The sequence below is a fragment of the Ahaetulla prasina genome, chromosome 12 (genome assembly GCF_028640845.1).
Source record: "Ahaetulla prasina isolate Xishuangbanna chromosome 12, ASM2864084v1, whole genome shotgun sequence".
NCBI classification, from domain to species: Eukaryota; Metazoa; Chordata; class Lepidosauria; order Squamata; family Colubridae; genus Ahaetulla; species Ahaetulla prasina.
In genome coordinates, this window is record NC_080550.1 from 24,311,080 (window position 1) to 24,329,770 (window position 18,691).

Sequence of the window (18,691 nt, forward strand, 5' to 3'; positions counted from 1 at the left end):
ATGTTGTAATTCCAAGTTAAAATATTTGTTCTTGACTTTCCCCTTAAAGACAGGAAAGTGAACGTGGTCCAGTTGGCGAGGTTGGTCCCGTCCAGGTTTTCTAGCCTACGCACCTGGTCAGAAGTAAACCACCCAGTGATGGGATTCAAATAATTCAACAACCGGTTCTCTGCCCTAATGACTGGCTGGGTGGGCGTGGCCATGGTGGGTGTGGCCAGAGTGTGTGACAGGTAGCACTTGGCCTCCTGTACCCCCCAGGGAGCAAAAATAGGCCGATGGGGGCGGGCCCCCCCCTGCTCCCTATTTGGGGCCTAGGAGACCTTCCTGCATTTACCTTGGAGCCAAAATGGGGTGCCTGGGAACTCCTGGAAGGGGCAGGGAAGGGAGGGGTGGGGCCAGCCAGCAATTTAACTACCGGTTTGCCCAAACTGGTCTGAACCAGCTGAATCCCACCACTGAAACCACCCAATACTAGATCAGACTGTGACAAAAACAAAAACAACTCTCTCATGTCTGTTTGTAACTTTCAGTGGGGTGCATTTTAGCAACAATTTTTAAATCAATGTACCTCAAATGGGCTTATTTAAAGAATTTATTTATTTATTTATTTATTTGATTTGATTTTTATACCGCCCTTCTCCCGAAGGACTCAGGGCGGTGTACAATGAGTCCATAAATCATAATTTATTTTGTTTTTTTATTTGAATTTATATCCCGCCCTTCTCCGAAGACTCAGGGCGGCTTACACTGTGTTAAGCAATAGTCTTCATTCTATTTGTATATTTATATACAAAGTCAACTTATTGCCCCCAACAATCTGGGTCCTCATTTTACCTACCTTATAAAGGATGGAAGGCTGAGTCAACCTTGGGCCTGGTGGGACTTGAACTTGCAGTAATTGCAAGCAGCTGCTGTTAATAACAGACAGACTTAGTCTGCTGAGCCACCAGAGAAATTTCATTTCTTTCTTTCCGCATAAAGTTTACATGAGCATTCTAGATTTTTTTTTCCTCTGACCACTCACCTTCACATAATTTTATTTTCTAGGACTATTGGGATCAGTGCAGGTGCTTCATAATTATTCTGTTGTGCTCGTATCTTCCTCTCTCCTTTATTTCTCCTGTATAGGTTGCAGTCCTGGTGTGTTAGCCGATGCCAAAATACGGGTATCTGAGCGTTGTGTGTATTTCGGTGATTCGTGCCAAGATGTTCTGAGCACTTTGGGGTCCCCTCACAAGGTTTTCTACAAATCCGAAGATAAGGTTAGGCAAAATCCTTGCAGATCATTTGTATAAGCAACCTGCAAAGACCTTTTTTATTTTTTTATTTATTTTATAATTTAATTTCTATACCGCCCTTCTCCCGAAGGACTCAGGGCGGTGTACAATGAGTCCATAAATCATAATTTATTTTGTTTTTTTATTTGAATTTATATCCCGCCCTTCTCCGAAGACTCAGGGCGGCTTACACTGTGTTAAGCAATAGTCTTCATTCTATTTGTATATTTATATACAAAGTCAACTTATTGCCCCCAACAATCTGGGTCCTCATTTTACCTACCTTATAAAGGATGGAAGGCTGAGTCAACCTTGGGCCTGGTGGGACTTGAACTTGCAGTAATTGCAAGCAGCTGCTGTTAATAACAGACAGACTTAGTCTGCTGAGCCACCAGAGAAATTTCATTTCTTTCTTTCCGCATAAAGTTTACATGAGCATTCTAGATTTTTTTTTCCTCTGACCACTCACCTTCACATAATTTTATTTTCTAGGACTATTGGGATCAGTGCAGGTGCTTCATAATTATTCTGTTGTGCTCGTATCTTCCTCTCTCCTTTATTTCTCCTGTATAGGTTGCAGTCCTGGTGTGTTAGCCGATGCCAAAATACGGGTATCTGAGCGTTGTGTGTATTTCGGTGATTCGTGCCAAGATGTTCTGAGCACTTTGGGGTCCCCTCACAAGGTTTTCTACAAATCCGAAGATAAGGTTAGGCAAAATCCTTGCAGATCATTTGTATAAGCAACCTGCAAAGACCTTTTTTATTTTTTTATTTATTTTATAATTTAATTTCTATACCGCCCTTCTCCCGAAGGACTCAGGGCGGTTTACAGCCATATTAAAAACATAGAATATACAAAGTATAAATCACAAATTTAAAACGAATTTAAAACGAAATATTTAATAGGCCTAATTAACTAAAACGGTCATAGACCGATATAAAACCCTTTAAAATTTAAAATTATAAATAAATTAATTAAAACACACTTAGGCTAGTCCCGCACGATTAAATAGTAGAGTCTTCAATTCCCCCTTGAAGGTTCGGAGGTCGGGGAGTTGGCGTAACCCCGGAGGTAACTCGTTCCAAAGGGCCGGTGCGGCCACAGAGAAGGCTCTCCCCCTTCACTTTCTCACTTAGTGTTAGATAAATTATAGGTAGTCCTCCCCTTACGACCACAATTGAGCCCAAACTCTGTTGCCAAGCAAGATACTCGTTAAGTGAGTTTTGCCCCAGTTTGCGTTTTTCTCGCCAAGTTGTTAAGTGAATCCCTGCAATTGTTAAGTTAGTAACACCGTTCTTAAGTGAATCTGGCTTCCCAATTGACTTTACTTGTCAGAAGGTCATAAAAGGGGACCACGTGACCCACGGCAACCGTCATAAGTAAGAATCAGATACCAAGTGTCTGGATTTTGATCACGTGACCATGGGGATGCTACAGCGGTCATAAGTGCGAAAAATGGTCATAAGTCACCTTTTTCAGTGCTGTTTTAACTTCGAATGGTCACTCAATGAACTGTTGGTAAGTTGGGAGCTACCTGTGTTCTGTTTAGTTTTCATTAATTTTTCCTGCTTGTATTTTTCAGTGAAATACTTTTAATGTCATTTTAAAATGCAGAAAGAGGCATATGGATGGTTGTTGTTTCCCACTCAATACAGGGAAGTAGTCCTTGACTTACAATCAGAATTGACCACAATATTTCTGTGGCTAAACAAGGCAGCTGTTCAGTGAGCTTTGCCCCATTTTATCAGAGAAAGGGAGTTTTGCCCCCTTTTTGCCACTGCCGTTAAGTGAATTACTGCAGCTGTTAACTTGTTAATATGGCTGGCTGAGGAATTCTGGGAGTTGAAGCCCACAGGTCGTAAAGTTGCCACAGATGGAGATCCCTGCTGTACAGAGTTGAATTAATTCCTGATTTCTCTCGTAGATGTCATTTAATCCATTCAAAGCTTAGAGCTCCCTTTTCCCAATAAACACCACCCACTGTTAAGTTTGAAAATAAAGCTGTTTCTTGCTTATTTTTTTTTGCAAACAGATGAAAATCCATTCACCTTCGCCTCACAAGCAAGTCCCTTCAAAGTGCAACGATTTTTTCTTCAACTACTTCACGCTTGGAGTGGTGAGTTAAAGATGGGGTTAGTTACACGCCACTAAACCATGTTTGTTTAACCATAAACACAGGTGGCCAGGGTCACCCAATATGCTGAATCATGTCACCTGAGTTCTAGCATTACTGAGCTTGTCTGGTCAAAGTCCCAGGGCCAAAAGGCAGCTCCTGGATCTGCAAGGCCACTAGATGGCACTTGAGGGCCTCCATAAACTCAATGAGGGAAGTCAGAGTTTCCATCACAGAGTAAAAGTTTGTAAAATCTTCATAGTTTTCGCTTAAAAAGGCAGGTCCGGTGGTGCCACACATGATATTATGTAAAATTGTATGCTAGCTGTTGAAAAAAATAGCAGATGTTTTTGCTGCTCATTTTTGAATTAATTAAACTTTTCAAGTTGCTCACATATAGAATGTCATAGATACCAGTACAATTAGCACAGGGCCCCCCCAAGGCTGTGTGCCCTCCCCACTTCTCTTCTCTCTGTATACCAATGACTGCATCTCCAACGATCCATCTGTTAAACTACTGAAGTTCGCAGATGACACAACAGTGATTGGTCTCATTCGAGACAATGATGAATCCGCATACAGACGGGAGGTTGAACGACTAGCCTCGTGGTACGACCAGAACAATCTGGAACTGGAACACACTCAAAACCATAGAAATGGTGGTAGACTTTAGGAGAAACCCCTCCATACTTCCACCTCTCACAATACTAAACAACACAGTATCAACAGTAGAAACCTTCAGATTTCTAGGTTCTACCATATCGCAAGATCTAAATTGTTCTTTCTGTGTCAATTCAGAAAGCTCAAACTGCCCAAGGAGCTGCTGATCCAGTTCTACAGAGGAATTATTGAGTCTGTCATCTGCACCCCTATAACTGTCTGGTTTGGTTCTGCAACCCAGCAAGAAAGACACAGACTTCAGAGGATAATTAGAACTGCAGAAAAAACAATGGCTACCAACCTGCCTTCCATTGAGGACCTGTATACCGCACGAATCAAGAAGAGGGCTGTGAAAATATTTACAGACCCCTCACATGGTTTTTCAAGAGGCAACTGGACTTTCTGGTTTTTCTTTGAAGATGTTTCGCTTCTCATCCAAGCAGCTTCTTCAGCTTCTGTCCTTGGATGAGAAGCAAAATGTCTTCAAGTAAAAAGCAGACAGCCCAGTTGCCTCTTGAAAAAGCACCTTTGGGATAACCATGACCTGGATGGCTGAGAATCTCGATAGAATAAACAGGGTTGCAAAGGACCTTGGAGGTCTTGTAGTTCACCCTGCTCAAGGCATGAGACCTTATGCCATCCAGACAAATGGCTGACCATTCTCATCTTAAAAACCTCCAGTGATGGAGCACCCACAACTTCTGGAGGAAAGCTGTTCCCCTGATTACAGTAATTGTTCTCACTGTCAAGAACTTTCTCCTTATTTCCAGTTTAAAGTAGACATACCTAGTTCCCTTAGCCCAGTGCTTCTCAAATAGTGGGGCGGGCCCCCCAGGGGGCGCGCGAGGCTCTGTAAAGGGGGGCGCGTTTGACCTCGGCAAACACTGTCATAACAAGCTAAGCCCAGTGTTTACAGTCGCGCGGGGGGCGCGAAAAATGTTTTCTTCTTCCTAGGGGGGCATGACAGAAAATAATTGAGAAGCACTGCCTTAGCCATTCATCATATGTTTTAGCCTCCAGTCCCATAATCATCTTTGTTGCTCTTCTCTGCACTCTTTCTAGAGTCTCAACATCTTTTTTATAGTGTGGTGACCAGAACTGGATGCAGGGTTCCAAGTGTGGCCCCACCAATGCAATATAAAGCAGTATTATCACTTTATGTAATCTTAAAACTACTCCTTTGTTGATGTAGCCTAGGACTGCACTGGCTTTTTTTGGCAGTTGCAGTACAGCTCATATTTAAATGGTTGTCTACTAGGACAGCTAGATCCCTCCCACAGTTAATACTGTTGAGCCAGGTACATGTTGACTGACATGCAGGGTGTTACAATAACTTAAACAGGTCAATTGATTGATGATGATGGCTGGTTTCATCACTTAAGTGTAGTAAACATGTATTTTTCTCTGTTCTGGTTTTCTCCCACAGGATATCCTTTTTGATGCAAATACTCATAGAGTAAAAAAATTTGTTTTGCATACCAATTATCCTGGTCATTATAACTTTAACATGTGAGTAAAAAAGCTCTAATATACCCCGTTTTCCATTTTAGTTTGAAAAGTAATGAGCTAGTAGTAGGTGAATATGCAAGGGCCCAGAAACTTTGTGCTTTTTCCTGATTTCCACCAGTGGAAACACATAATGCCTAATTTCATCAAACATTTGAGGAAGGATTCTATCTTTTCAAAAAAATTTCTCAGACAGTCAAAATCGTTTATCTTCGTTTTCCATGAAATAGAGGCAGTCCTCCCTTAAGGGCCACAATTGAACCCAGAATTTTGGGTGTAAATTGTTCTGGTCTTTTAGTGGGCTCACCTTGTAACTTAAATCCAATTTGACACCATTTTATGACAGTTGTAAAGCAAGTCACTGCAGTCGTTCAACAAATCAGGTGGTCGCTAAGCAAATCCATTTTTCCAAATGGGTGTTTTGCCAGAAACTTCAAAAATCACAGTCACATGACTGCTGATGCTGATATTCATAGTGAATATTCTTATCAAGACTGCAGAATATAGAATGTGCATAACATTTCACCTTCAAATCCTTTTGAATTTGAAATATATGTGTTGTGTCTTGCCCGCCCTCAGAGCAGCCGGGGCCTTCTTACCTGCTCCCGAACACTGAGGAATGTATGCCTCCCGGCCCAAGTCCTGGCTCCATGCCCACACAAACTGCAGAAGAAGGAGAATCTCCCGGCCCCAGCCCTGACTCCATGCCCAGGCAAATGGAGCAGCTAGACCCCTCCCCCTCCTCCACAGCATGTGAGCCTGAGGAAGGTTTATTTCCAACAGCTGCTGATTGGAGTGACCCTCGCATCAGAAGACTGGATAGGCGGAGGCAACAGAAGGAAGGGAGGGGCAGGCCTTAATGAGTGCTGAGTCATGGAGCCACACCCCATGGCCTATATAAAGGATCTGCTTTCTGGCAGTCTCTGAGTCAGGCAAAGTCTAAACATATCTTGCTGAAGTCACTTACTGGTCTCCTGCCTGCTCTGAGGACTTTGCTAGGACTTTGGGCAGAGCTGCAGAGGCAAGCCTGATTCGGATTTCCCTGACCCGGCCGTCAGCGGAGGAGTGGGACACGACAATATGTCAAGTATCAGACCACACACACACATGCAGGTTTCAAGCCTGAAACAGTCATTTTGAGTGTGAAACGGTCTGTTTTGATCATTTTGGAAGGAGCTTAGAAACCACGTTTCGAATTCAAAACAAGGTGCTATGAACTCAGAACAGTTCGATTGAAACATAGATTTATTTAGAGCAGGAGTGTCCAACCTCAGCAACTTTTAGGACCTGTGGACTTCAACTCCCAGAATTCCCCATGCTGGCTGGGGAATTCTGGGAGTTGGAAGTCCACAGGTCTTAGAGTTGTCAAGGATGGACGCCCCTGATTTAGAGCCAAGTATTTTTTGAAATAAAACTCTTGTTTATGATTGTACTTTCTTCTAACTGCTGATTCCTTTCTTGCAGTTATCACCGTTGTGAATTCAAGATCCCACTCGTTATTAAACGAGGTAAGAAAGAAGAATATTTGCCAAAAGATATATGTGAATGGGAACATCTACCATGAATGAAATATGGGCTTCTTATGATTCTAGGACATTTTTTTAATGTGTTCTAAAAAAAGTTTTAACTAAGCAAAGTTGAGTTGAAGCCCACAGTTACGGAAGGTGAAGCTAAGACTTTTAGGTTCAATATGGCCGACAACATGGGTGAAATTACAGAAGATTTCAGGAAACTTCAGGAAATACTCATTTAAAGAAACCTTGATGAACTTTATTGAAAATACCTTCCTTTTCTGCTGTCCCAAATGTGTTTTTTCAAAAGGCAACTGGACTTTGTTTTTCCTTGAAGATTTATTTATTTTATTTATTTATTTTGTCAAACACATACTAAACAGTATATATAAGTATAAGCATGAAATAAACACACAAATTGAATACAACCAAAGGGAACATTAGGACAGGAACGGTAGGCACGCTAGTGCTCTTATGCACGCCCCTTGTTTCGCTTCTCATGTAAGAAGCTTCTTCAGTTCTGATTGGATGGTAGAGAATCCCGATTACGACCCCACCTCTCTCCTTCTTTACAACACAAGTCCTTTCAGCCTCTCCAAAAAGGTTCCACACCCATTTGCGCTATTCAGATAACCCCGAGGATACGGAAAAACCTCCAAGTGCCCTCAACAACTCTCAGAAAGATTACTAATGGCCAGATGACTGCAAGGAATATAGATTTTATTTATTGTTTTGATTTATATACCGCCCTTCTCCTGAAGGACTCAGGGCGGTTTACAGCCGAATAAAACAAGAATATAGAAATTAAGAACATTATTAAAAGGCTTATTCAATTTGGCTAACAGCTAAAATTCAATAAAAAACTAAAAACTTAAGTTAAACTCCATTAAAAACCCCATTAAAACTATTAGGCCAGCCCTGCGCGACGGAACAAGAATGTCTTTAGCTCGTGTCTAAAGGTCTGGAGGTCAGGGAGTTGACATATCCCTGGAGGTAGCTCGTTCCAGAGGGCAGGAGCCCCCACAGAGAAGGCCCTCCCCCTGGGGGTTGCCAGTCGACATTGTCTGGCCGACGGCACCCTGAGGAGGCCCTCCCTATGGGAGCGCACTGGTCGATGGGAGGCATTTGGAAGCAGCAGACGGTCTCGTAAGTAACCCGATCCTATGTCATGGAGCACTTTAAAGATGGTAACCAATACCTTGAATTGCACCCAGAAGACCACCGGCAACCAGTGCAGCCTGCGCAGGAGAGGTGTTATGTGGGAGCCTTGAGTTGCTCCCTCTACTACCCGCGCAGCCACATTCTGGACCAGTTGGAGCCTCCGAGTGCTCTTCAAGGGGAGCCCCATGTAGAGAGTGTTGCAGTAGTCTAGGCGAGAAGTGACAAGGGCGTGAGTGACCGTGCATAAGGAATCCCGGTCTAGGAAGGGACTCAACTGGCGAATCAGGCGAACCTGATAAAAAGCTCCCCTGGCGACGGCCGTCATATGATCTTCTAAAGACAGAATAGATCCTTCCATTCTCCACCATTCAGTCCAAACTGAAGAAGCTTCTTGGGCGAAAAATGAAAGGTCTTCAAGAAAAAACAAAGGAAATCCAGTTGCCTTTTGAAAAAAACACCTTTGGGACAACAGTGACCCAGGTGACTGAGAATCTCCATAGACATTCCTTTTCTGCTCTAGGCCAAACCTATCTTATTGGTGTTTTACTTAGCATTTGCTAGGAGGAATGTGCCTCTGACATGTAAACTTTTTTTTTTTTTTAATTTTTCTCCCCCAAACTAGAAAGCACCGAGTCACAGACGGAAACCTGCACAACATATAGCAAGGTAAATCACAAAGAGGAGATTCTTAGAACAGCCCTGACCTTTAGAGGTGTTTTACCTGTTTTTTGGCCAGGTTAATAGGAGGGGTACTGAAAAAGGCTGTTTTCCATGGGGTCTCAGAAGAATCTGGGGTTGATGCAGGGGTGAAATCCAGCAGGTTCTGACAGGTTCTGGAGAACCAGTAGCAGAAATTTTGAGTAGTTCGGAGAACTGGCCCCAGAGTGGGGTGAAAATGGAGATTTTGCAATATCTTTCCCCTGGAGTGGGGAGGGTTTGGGAATTTTGCAGTATCCTTCCCCTGGAGTGGGGTGAGAATGGAGATTTTGCAGTATCCTTCCCCTGGAGTGGGGTGGTAATGGAGATTTTGCGGTATCCTTCACCTACCACACCCATAGAACCAGTAGTAAAAAAAATTTGAATTTCACCACTGGATTAATGGATTCCTACCAGAACACAGCTACTTTGAGATATTTGCAGTTTTAAGTTTCCAGGAAGGTCCAAGAAAGAGCAGGCTTAGCCAGAAATGAGGGCCCTGCAATAAAGACTCTTGGGTCATTATTGAGAGATGTTAGCAGTTCTTCCAAAATGGCACCTGAATTCTGGAAATGTGGTGCACATAGAACCTTTTTTATTTTTGTTTTTAAATAAGGATATTCCCAGTCAGCTTCATTCTCTTAATTTCCTTTTTCTTGTAGTGGGATAATATTCAAGAGCTTCTTGGACATCCTGTGGAAAAACCTGTAGTTCTTCATAGGTAAAAAATAAAATAAAAATGGTTTCCTTTGGGAAGAAATGGCATGCCTTGCTAACAAGATATGAAAAATAAAATGCAGCTCCAAAAATGATTCTGAGGAGCTGAAAGGAGATAGATTCTAAGATTAGATTAGTACTGTTGTAGAATTCTGCTCAGTATTCATTTGTGTCATGCAGAACTCGCTGTCAGAATAGAATGCAGATTAGAGCTGGAAAGGACTTTGAGGTCTTCTAGTTCAACCCCCTGTTCAAACAGGACACCTTATACTATGTCAGATAAGTGACTATCTAGTGTCTTCTTAAAAACCTCCAGTGATGGAGCATCCAGAACTTCTGAAGGCAAGTTGTTCCACTGGTTGATTGTTCTCACTTTTAGGAAATGTCTCTCTAGTTCTAGGTTGCTTCTCTCCTTGATTAGTTTCCATCCTTTGTTTCTTGTCCTGCCCTCTGGTGCTTTGGAGAATAATTTGACCCCCTCAAAACTGGAACACTGGTATCATGTCACCCCTAGTCCTTCTTTTCTCTAGACTAACCATACCTAATTCCTGCAACTGTTCTTCAACTCTTCTGCAATCATTGTTGGTTGGCAGGTGTTATGGAGAGAAGCCTCAAGCACAGGTAGTCCTCAAATTCTGATTATAATGGATCCTGCCCACCACAGTCATCAATAACAATAGCAATAGCACTTAGACTTATATCAATAGCAATAGCACTTAGACTTCACAGTGCTTTACAGCCCTCTCTTAAGTGGTTTACAGAATCATCATCTTCCTCCCAACTATCTGGGTCCTCATTTTACCAACCTCAGAAGGACGGAAGGCTGAGTCAACCTTGAGCTGGTCAGGACTGAACTCCTGGAAGTCAACAGAATTAGCCTGCAATATTGCATTCTAACCACCTTAACTTCAAATGCTCACTAAAGGAATGGTTATAATTGCCTCTACTTTTGGAAATCCATCTTCACCATTATTTTGCTTGTTGAATAATGTGCCTCATGACAGAATTTTATGACTTCCTGAATAATCTGTAGCATAGCAATGAATGTGAAGCATTTGGGGGGAGTAACATCAGTGCGAGGTCGGCAAAGTATAGATTGCGAAATAGCACCTCGAGTTGGAAAATTCAACTTTCCTACAAGGGCAGTTTTTAATTCTAGCTGAGGTTTGCTTTCATACAACTGGCAAACATATCATCTTCTTTCATTTTTACAGGTCATCCTCTCCGAACAACACAAATCCATTTGGGTCAACCTTTTGTTTCGGATTACAACGGATGATCTTTGAGGTGAGGAAAGCAACAGTCAGTTGGAGTTGGGTTGGGTTGAAATATGGCTATACCTTCTTTAAAAACGGATATTATTATTATTATTATTATTATTATTATTATTATTATTATTATTATTATTATTATTATTATTATTATTATTATTATTATTATGTAAGAAGGGCCACGATGCATATTGGGTATATTTCCATGTGTGTTGGTTTGTTTTGCTTGCTTAATTCCATGGAGAGACTTCCCAATTCCACAACCATTACTAGCATTTAATATGCTATTATTGTATTGAAATATTTTGCTTTCTTATCCCACCCCTTCCCCAGGGCTAAAGTTGTTCTAAGATGAGTTGTTCTATGATGGTATGTGTGAATGGTCAGATAAGAGGCAGCTGAACCCTCAGAAGTAATATGGGTGGATAAATATCTCAGTAATGATCCTCCCTAGTTTCCTGGTCTGTAAAGGCAACAAGGGAGAAACTTACTCTCAGACTTACAAGAGTTTGTTAATATAATTTTGCAATAAAGTAGAGTTACAGGTAGTCTTATGGGATGCGGTGGCTAAGACGCTGAGCTTGTTGATCAAAAGGTCTGCAGTTCAGTGGTTCGAATTCCTAGTGCCGCGTAACGGAGTGAGCTCCCGTTACTTGTCCCAGCTTCTGCCCATCTAGCAGTTTGAAAGCATGTAAAAAATGCAAGTAGAAAAATAGGGACCACCTTTGGTGAGAAGGTAACAGCGTTCCATGACCTTTGGCATTGAATCATGCCGGCCACATGACCACGGAGATGTCTTCGTACAGCACTGGCTCTTCAGCTTTCAAACAGAGATGAGCACTGCCCCCTAGAGTCAGGAACGACTAGCACATACGTGGAGGGGAACCTTTACAGGTAATCTTTGGTTAACAATGGTCATTGATAATTTCCATCGCTAAGTGATGGTATTTGCTGTTGCCATCGTTAAACAAGGAGTGGGGGGTGATTGAGAAAGTTCCAGGTCATGTGAACCGTCATTTGCAGCCTTCCCTTCCATCTTCTCACAAGCTTGGAAGCAGCCCAGCAGGCAGGTGAGTGTCTGCTGTTGGGTGGGAGAGGGTGTGGGTGGGTGGCCCAAGAGGGGCAGTTTGACTGTGGTGGGGCCAAGGGTCACTACTGCTGACGGGTGAAGATCTGGAGCCATTTAGCAGATCAATTTGCAACCTTCCTTGCTGTCTTTCCTTTTGAGTTGCTTGTGAGAAAACAGCAGGGAAGGATGCAAATAACATTCACAAGAAGACAAGCAAGCTCAGAGAGCACCAAGGAGCCCTCATTTTAACCCTGAGCTACAAATATTCTCCCTTATTGAAATGTTCACGTGACCATGAGACTCTGGAACCATTATGAGCTGGTTCTCAAACGGCCAGATTGCAGTCATGTGGCCTCAGAGATGCTGGGATAGCCAGAACCTAAGGATCTGATATATAAGTGCCACTTTGTTGTGGCCTGTCGGCTGCTGGCCCCTCCAGCAGCTGAATCAGAGGAGGAGGAGGAGGAGGCGGCGTCGGAGTCATGGTCAGCATCAAAGCAACCTGGGAGCTTTGAGGGGGAAGAGGAAATGGAGCTGGCAGAGAGAGAGAGAGAGTGAGAGAGAGGCCGTCCGTCAGCCCTCAGATGGAGCGTCAACAGCCCCCAGGTCTGGAGGTGGCTGATAAGGAACAGGAGGAACAACTGGGTCGAGTGCCTGACACGTGGATGCACAGAAGGTAGAGGAGAGGAGAGCAGTGGAAATCCATGGGCCGGTCCTCAGGACGGAAGAGCCACCACTGCTAGCGAAGCCTCACCCTAGCTCTGGGGATAAAAGGCAGGGGATGGAGATGAATAGGTGTGGCAAATCATCTCCCTGCCGGACAAACTTGTTAGCCTGAGGTGAGACAGAAACTTTTTGCCGGGGCTGCTGGCGCTCCTAATAAAGGAATCATTAATTTAATTCAGAGGGGTTGTCGTGTTTGGGGAGCTGGTTCAGAACGCACTTGTTTAGCCCCATTGAAACTTCAAACAGTCCCTAAATGAATGAACGTTAATTGAGGATTGCCTGTAGTTCACCTGGGCACACTTCCTGTCTGGACGGCCTCACAGGACTGACGTCCCTTTTTCCATGGGATGGGCTGAGCCAGCCCTTCCCTGGGCCTTCTGGGCTGACCTTCAGGTAATGCATTCTCTTGCTCCCGATCCCTTCGGATGCCATGTTGAATCTGTTGGCTGTCTCTTATCCGCAGGTGATGCAGAATAACCACATCGCGTCCGTCACGCTCTACGGCCCAGCCCGACCCACCATCCAGACCAAGATCTTGGACCTTCCCCAGTGAGCAATACCCGATTGAACATAACGCTACACAATTTAGCTCAGCGTGCCTTGAGTTGCTGCCGCTTTATCATACAGAAAAGCAGGAAATGGTGGAGAGCATGTGTGAGTGTGTGTGTTTATGGTTGTGACGTGTAGAGAGAGAGAGAGTGTGTGTGTGTACAAGAAAGCTTGGCCCTCGCCGTCTGTGGATGGCACAGGCTGGAAATCCTCTGGAGCTGAACCTTGCAGGACTTGGAGCCAGTGGCAGAGGCACACACACACATACACACACACACACACACACAAACTAGCCGGCAGTACCATTAATCCTCTCTTCTCGCTTGGCCCTTGGAAGATATGATATAAATGCAAAAAGTTTGGCTTTGTAGAGCTGGACACAGGATGAGCTTTCAAAAAGAGCTCAGCCAGGAACTGCACATCTTAGAAGCACAAGTTTCTCATTCTTGAGAAAGCAGGTCTCTTTATATATACATATATAGATATATATAGACATATATACATATACGTATACATATATACATATATATATATATATGTACATATGTATGTATGTATGTGTGTATACGTATTTTTCCTCTTTCTTTCCCATCTGTGTTTGCGTTCCATGTATTGAGAGTCACGTTTCTGTGTTTTATTTTGCTTCTGGAAGTAAAAAAAAAAAGGAATAAGACAAGGATATAGATGGATACAGACTCACACAGAGCTCATGTATAGGTGTATATATAAAATTAAGTACATGGGTTTTTCGGTACCTTGGGATATCCCACCAGGCTCAACATGTCCATAATTTCAGACATCTGATTTTGAAGACAAGGCGCAAAGCAACCTAAAGACTCAGTGGTCATATATATGTGTGTATATATATATATATATTTGCACTACATACACTTTAATTACTTGATAAGACCTTTTGAATTTTACGGAGTGCTAGGCGTGAGTGGGCTTTTGTTTTTGCCACCCCAAAAACAGTGTTGGGGGGAAATACCCGATGCAATTTTTCTGCACTAACGTTTACTTGATGCAAACGAAACAATTTTGTCTCCTGCCATGTTCGGTGAACTAAACGCCAGTTTCTTCCGGGGGTTAGAGAAGAAGGAACAAAAACTCGAGTTAGATGATTCCTACGAATTATGATGCTTTTTAGGAAGAGTTTGGATATGTCATATTTTTTTCCCTTTGTATGCAGAACAGATAACTTAATATGCATTCTCGGGAAGAGTGAGGTGGCTATCTTAACTGTCTGGAGGGGGACATGGATCTGATTTAGACCCTCTTGAGTTCCTCTTCCTTGTCCTGTAAACGAGGTTAGCGGGAAGTAGGGGGGGGATTGGGATGGTTTGAACCAGCTTCCTTTTTTTCCTCACATATATCCTGCTGAGATGAAATGGAAAACATGTCGCCTTAAGGAATTTCCCCCCCAGAACTTTTCGAAGAGCATCAACCCTGGAGGAGAAAATTCTGGGTTGTCTTATTTGGAGCACAGCAGGACGAGGACTGCCTCTCTCTCTCTCTCTCTCTCTCTCTTTTTAATTTAATGCCAAAATTTTAGCCAAAGAGATCCTTAATCTAGTTTCAACATTTCTACGTGTATAGCTAGAAATAGATAGGAACAGAGATAAGTGTTGGGCAGGTCCACCTCCTCTATCTGTAGCAGGGGAAAACAAACCTAATAATAATTCAGTGACTTCTAGTTAAAGAAAAGTTATTTAAAAGCTTATTTCAAGAAGATTTTAAGGGACGCTTGTGATTCTTTTGCTGCTTTTTATCTAAAAGAAAAAAGTAAATAATAAATGGTCTCGCTTTTCTTTTCAATCGTAACCCTTTTTACAACAGCGGAGAGAATTTAAAAAAAAAAAAAGGACTGCCTAGAGAGAAGTTTATAATTTTATCCCATTTTTTAATATTTTGGTGTAGCAACTTGTGATATAAATTATAGATGATTTTTGTGAGTTTTAAAACTGTGTGTAAATACAGATTTTTGTAAATACCAAAAACAAAAAAACATTTTGTAATTTTAATTCTGTGTACAGCTAAAGCACGTGTATAAATTTATCCACAAATGAGGAATAGGGAATTTCAGAGTGTTAAAAAGTTACAAATCCTGGACCGGTAGCAGGATAAATGTTGTGTGAACTTGCTGTAAATTTGTGTGCGTGTGTTTGTGTCCCTCCTTTTTGTCATTCAGTCCTCTATACACTGTTGGACTAATAAATCAATCAATCAAGGAAACCCCATTGGGCTAACGGGAAGAAATGGTTTAGGATTTACCTTTATTCTTAAATGTTTCTCCAAATCCTGTTTTTCCTTGGACAGTTGCTTGCTGAGAAATTTTCTTTTCTTATCCCATGAATTTGTGTTTTCATAATTCTCCTGTAAATTCTCTGAAATGCGTTAACATCTAGCATGTACCTTAAAAGGACAAATAAACAAGACTCAGTTGCTGGGTTTAGCTACAGTGGCTGAAAATATATATATGCATATATATAAATATGCATATATATTTATTTATGTACTTTGCAATAAATGAGTCGTTCTTGGATTTATCTTCCTGTCCAGATCTTGCCGAAGGTGGTGAAACTTTCCAGAGTTACTTTGTAAAGTAGATTACTGTATTTTTCAGACTATAAGTCACACTAAGATAAGATGCACCAAGATTTTGAAGAGGTAAACAAGAAAAAAAAGTTTTTGCCCTCCCCGGCCCCCAGGAGCACTCTGCAGGCCTCCCAAACCCTCTGCGTGTCCCATTTTTCATAAAAACAGGGCTTGCAGAGGGTTAGGGCGGCCTGCAGAGTGCTCCTGGGGCTGGGAGGCAAAGCCCCTTTTTCCTGAAAAACGCCCAGGAGCCCTCCCCAGCCCCCAGGAGCACTCTGCAGGCCTCCCAAACACTCTGCAGGCCCTGTTTTTGTGAAAAAAGGGCCTGTTTTTGGTGAAAATGAGACGCGCGGGATGGGGTTTCGGGAGGCCAAAAATGGCGGTATTCGGTGTATAAGATGCATCAATATTTCCACCCTCTTTTGGTGGGGGGGGGGAGTGCGTCTTACACTCCGAAAAGTAAGTTGTAAGAGATTTTGGGTGAGTAATCTTTGTGCAGTGTTTCTTTAAGGCCAGGAATATATTCTTTGAGCTCGTGTGTGTACTCTACAGGTAGTCCTTGATTCACAACTTTTTATTTAGCCTACCAAGTAAATCACAATTCCAGTATGTTCCAATCTCCCCCCCTGCCTCTCTCTCCCCCCCCCTCTCTCTCTCACACACACACACACAAATACACACACATGGTGACCTCCAAAGTCCCTTTCAGCCCTATGATTCTGTATTCTCATCGTACCTTCCTAAGTTACCACCATATACTGAATCCTAATTATAACTTGTATGTTTTGGTGCACAGATTCATAACAACCAGCTTGTGTGAACTGGATATAAGTATTTACAGTCATAAAGATTATAAAATTATTGCTGCCTTGCACGTACTGCCATTTTTCTCTCTCCTGAAGTATAAGTAGCTGGTTAGGTTAGCCATGAAAAGAGTAAAGTGTTTTTCTCTCTCTAATATTTATTTTTCTGGGCAAATGCTCTCTATCAGGACAACATAATAATAACCTTGTCCGTTCTTTCTTAATTTGAAACATATTTTCCCCCCTGTGGTAAAATCATCGTAGGATGTGATCTGACTTGCAAATGTTGATTTTAACTTTCTGACCTCTTTCCCCACAAAAACTGGCGAAATCAGGTTTTCCAGGCCCTAAGGCTAACTTGGAAACGTCTTTTAAAGTTTTTTCCATTTTTTGTTACGTGCAAATCAAAGCAAAAATCATATTCCTTAAAGGAATCTGATCAGAAGGATCTGGAAAAGAAACGGAGCGTAATGATTTCTTCGACTGTAATTTAATTTTCCCAAGTTTTTTTTCTGACTCACAAACTGCTCAGTAAATTTGAGCAGTGTTTATTAGATCATTTTTTTAAAAAGCTCCCATATTCAGGAGAAAATTCAGGTAGGAAAAAAGATGATTAGTTTTCTTTAGTTGTATGCTGCCAACCAACAACCTCATCATAAATTTAAAATAATATAAAAAAGAAGAAAAGAAAACTATAATACATTAAAATGCCAATAAAAAAATTTAAATAAAATTAGTTTGGCTAATCTAAGGAAAGGAAGGGGTGACACCTTCCAAGCAACTTGATACTGTCCTGGTATGAATTATTTACACTATTTTGAGGCGTATAATAAAAGTTTAAAATAAACGGCTGCAGGTTATGAGTCTGACTAGTCTAAAGAAAAGAAGAATTTTTTCTTTTTATTTATTATTTATTTATTATTTAAATTTATATACCGCCCTATCTCCCAAAGGACTCAGGGCGGTTCACAGGCATATAAAACATCAATATACAAAATTAAAATAATCTTTAAAAAACTTATTCCAATGCCCTATTATTAAAAATAAAAATATAAATATTAAAATCAATTTAAAACCCCTGTAAATTTAAAATCTAAGCCAGTCCTGCACAGATGAATAAGTGTGTCTTGAGCTCGCGACGGAAGGTTCGAAGGTCCGGAAGTTGACGGAGTCCTGGGGGGAGCTCGTTCCAGAGGGCGGGAGCCCCCACAGAGAAGGCCCTTTCCCTGGGCGTCGCCAGACGACACTGCCTAGCTGACGGCACCCTGAGGAGTCCCTCTCTGTGAGAGCGCACGGGTCGGTGAGAGGTATCTGGTCGCAGTAGGCGGTCCCGTAGATAACCCGGCCCAATGCCATGGAGCGCTTTAAAGGTGGTCACCAAAACCTTGAAGCACACCCGGAAGGCCACAGGTAGCCAGTGCAGCCTGCGCAGGATGGGTGTTATGCGGGAGCCACGAGGGGCTCCATCTATCACCCGCGCAGCCGCATTCTGGACTAACTGTAGCCTCCGGATGCCCTTCAAGGGAAGCCCCATGTAGAGAGCGTTGCAGTAATCCAGGCGAGACGTCACGAGGGCGTGAGTGACCGTGCATAGGGCTGCCTATGAGGGGCTGCCACAAAGAAAAGGGGATCACATTATTCTCCAAAGCACCAGAGGGCAGGACAAGAAACAATGGATGGAAACTCATCAAGGAGAGAAGCAACCTAGAACTAAGAAGCAGCTTCCTAACAGTGAGGACAACTAATCAGTGAAGCTGCTTGCCATCAGAAGTTGTGGGTGTTTAATCACTGGAGGTTTTTAAGAAGAGACTGGACAGCCACTTGTCTGAGATGGTATAGGTTCTCCTGCTTGAGCAGGAGGCTGGACTAGAAGACCTCCAAGGTCCCTTCTAGCTCTATTCAGAGTAAGATAACAAACATCTTTTTCTGGCTGGGCAAAACAAATGGACCTTAATGGCTTTTTCAAATCCTAGGAGGGCGTTTGGTGTAAAAGTGGTTACGACATCAGGCTAGAGACCCAGACAACTCGTGAGTTC

At 42.4% G+C, this 18,691-nt stretch overlaps 1 protein-coding gene across 1 annotated transcript in view; it reads left to right on the forward strand.

Annotated features, from left to right (window-relative positions):
• PHAF1 (phagosome assembly factor 1) overlaps positions 1 to 15,398 on the forward strand; it is a 72,955-nt gene extending 57,557 nt beyond the window's left edge. The window contains exons 10-17 of the mRNA XM_058154727.1: positions 1,129 to 1,262; positions 3,311 to 3,394; positions 5,478 to 5,560; positions 7,022 to 7,065; positions 8,852 to 8,895; positions 9,588 to 9,646; positions 10,857 to 10,929; positions 13,172 to 15,398. Of these exons, the coding sequence (XP_058010710.1) occupies positions 1,129 to 1,262; positions 3,311 to 3,394; positions 5,478 to 5,560; positions 7,022 to 7,065; positions 8,852 to 8,895; positions 9,588 to 9,646; positions 10,857 to 10,929; positions 13,172 to 13,261 (611 nt within the window). The 3' untranslated portion in view covers positions 13,262 to 15,398. The remainder of the gene's footprint in view (positions 1 to 1,128; positions 1,263 to 3,310; positions 3,395 to 5,477; positions 5,561 to 7,021; positions 7,066 to 8,851; positions 8,896 to 9,587; positions 9,647 to 10,856; positions 10,930 to 13,171) is intronic.
• The last annotated feature ends 3,293 nt before the right edge of the window (positions 15,399 to 18,691 follow it).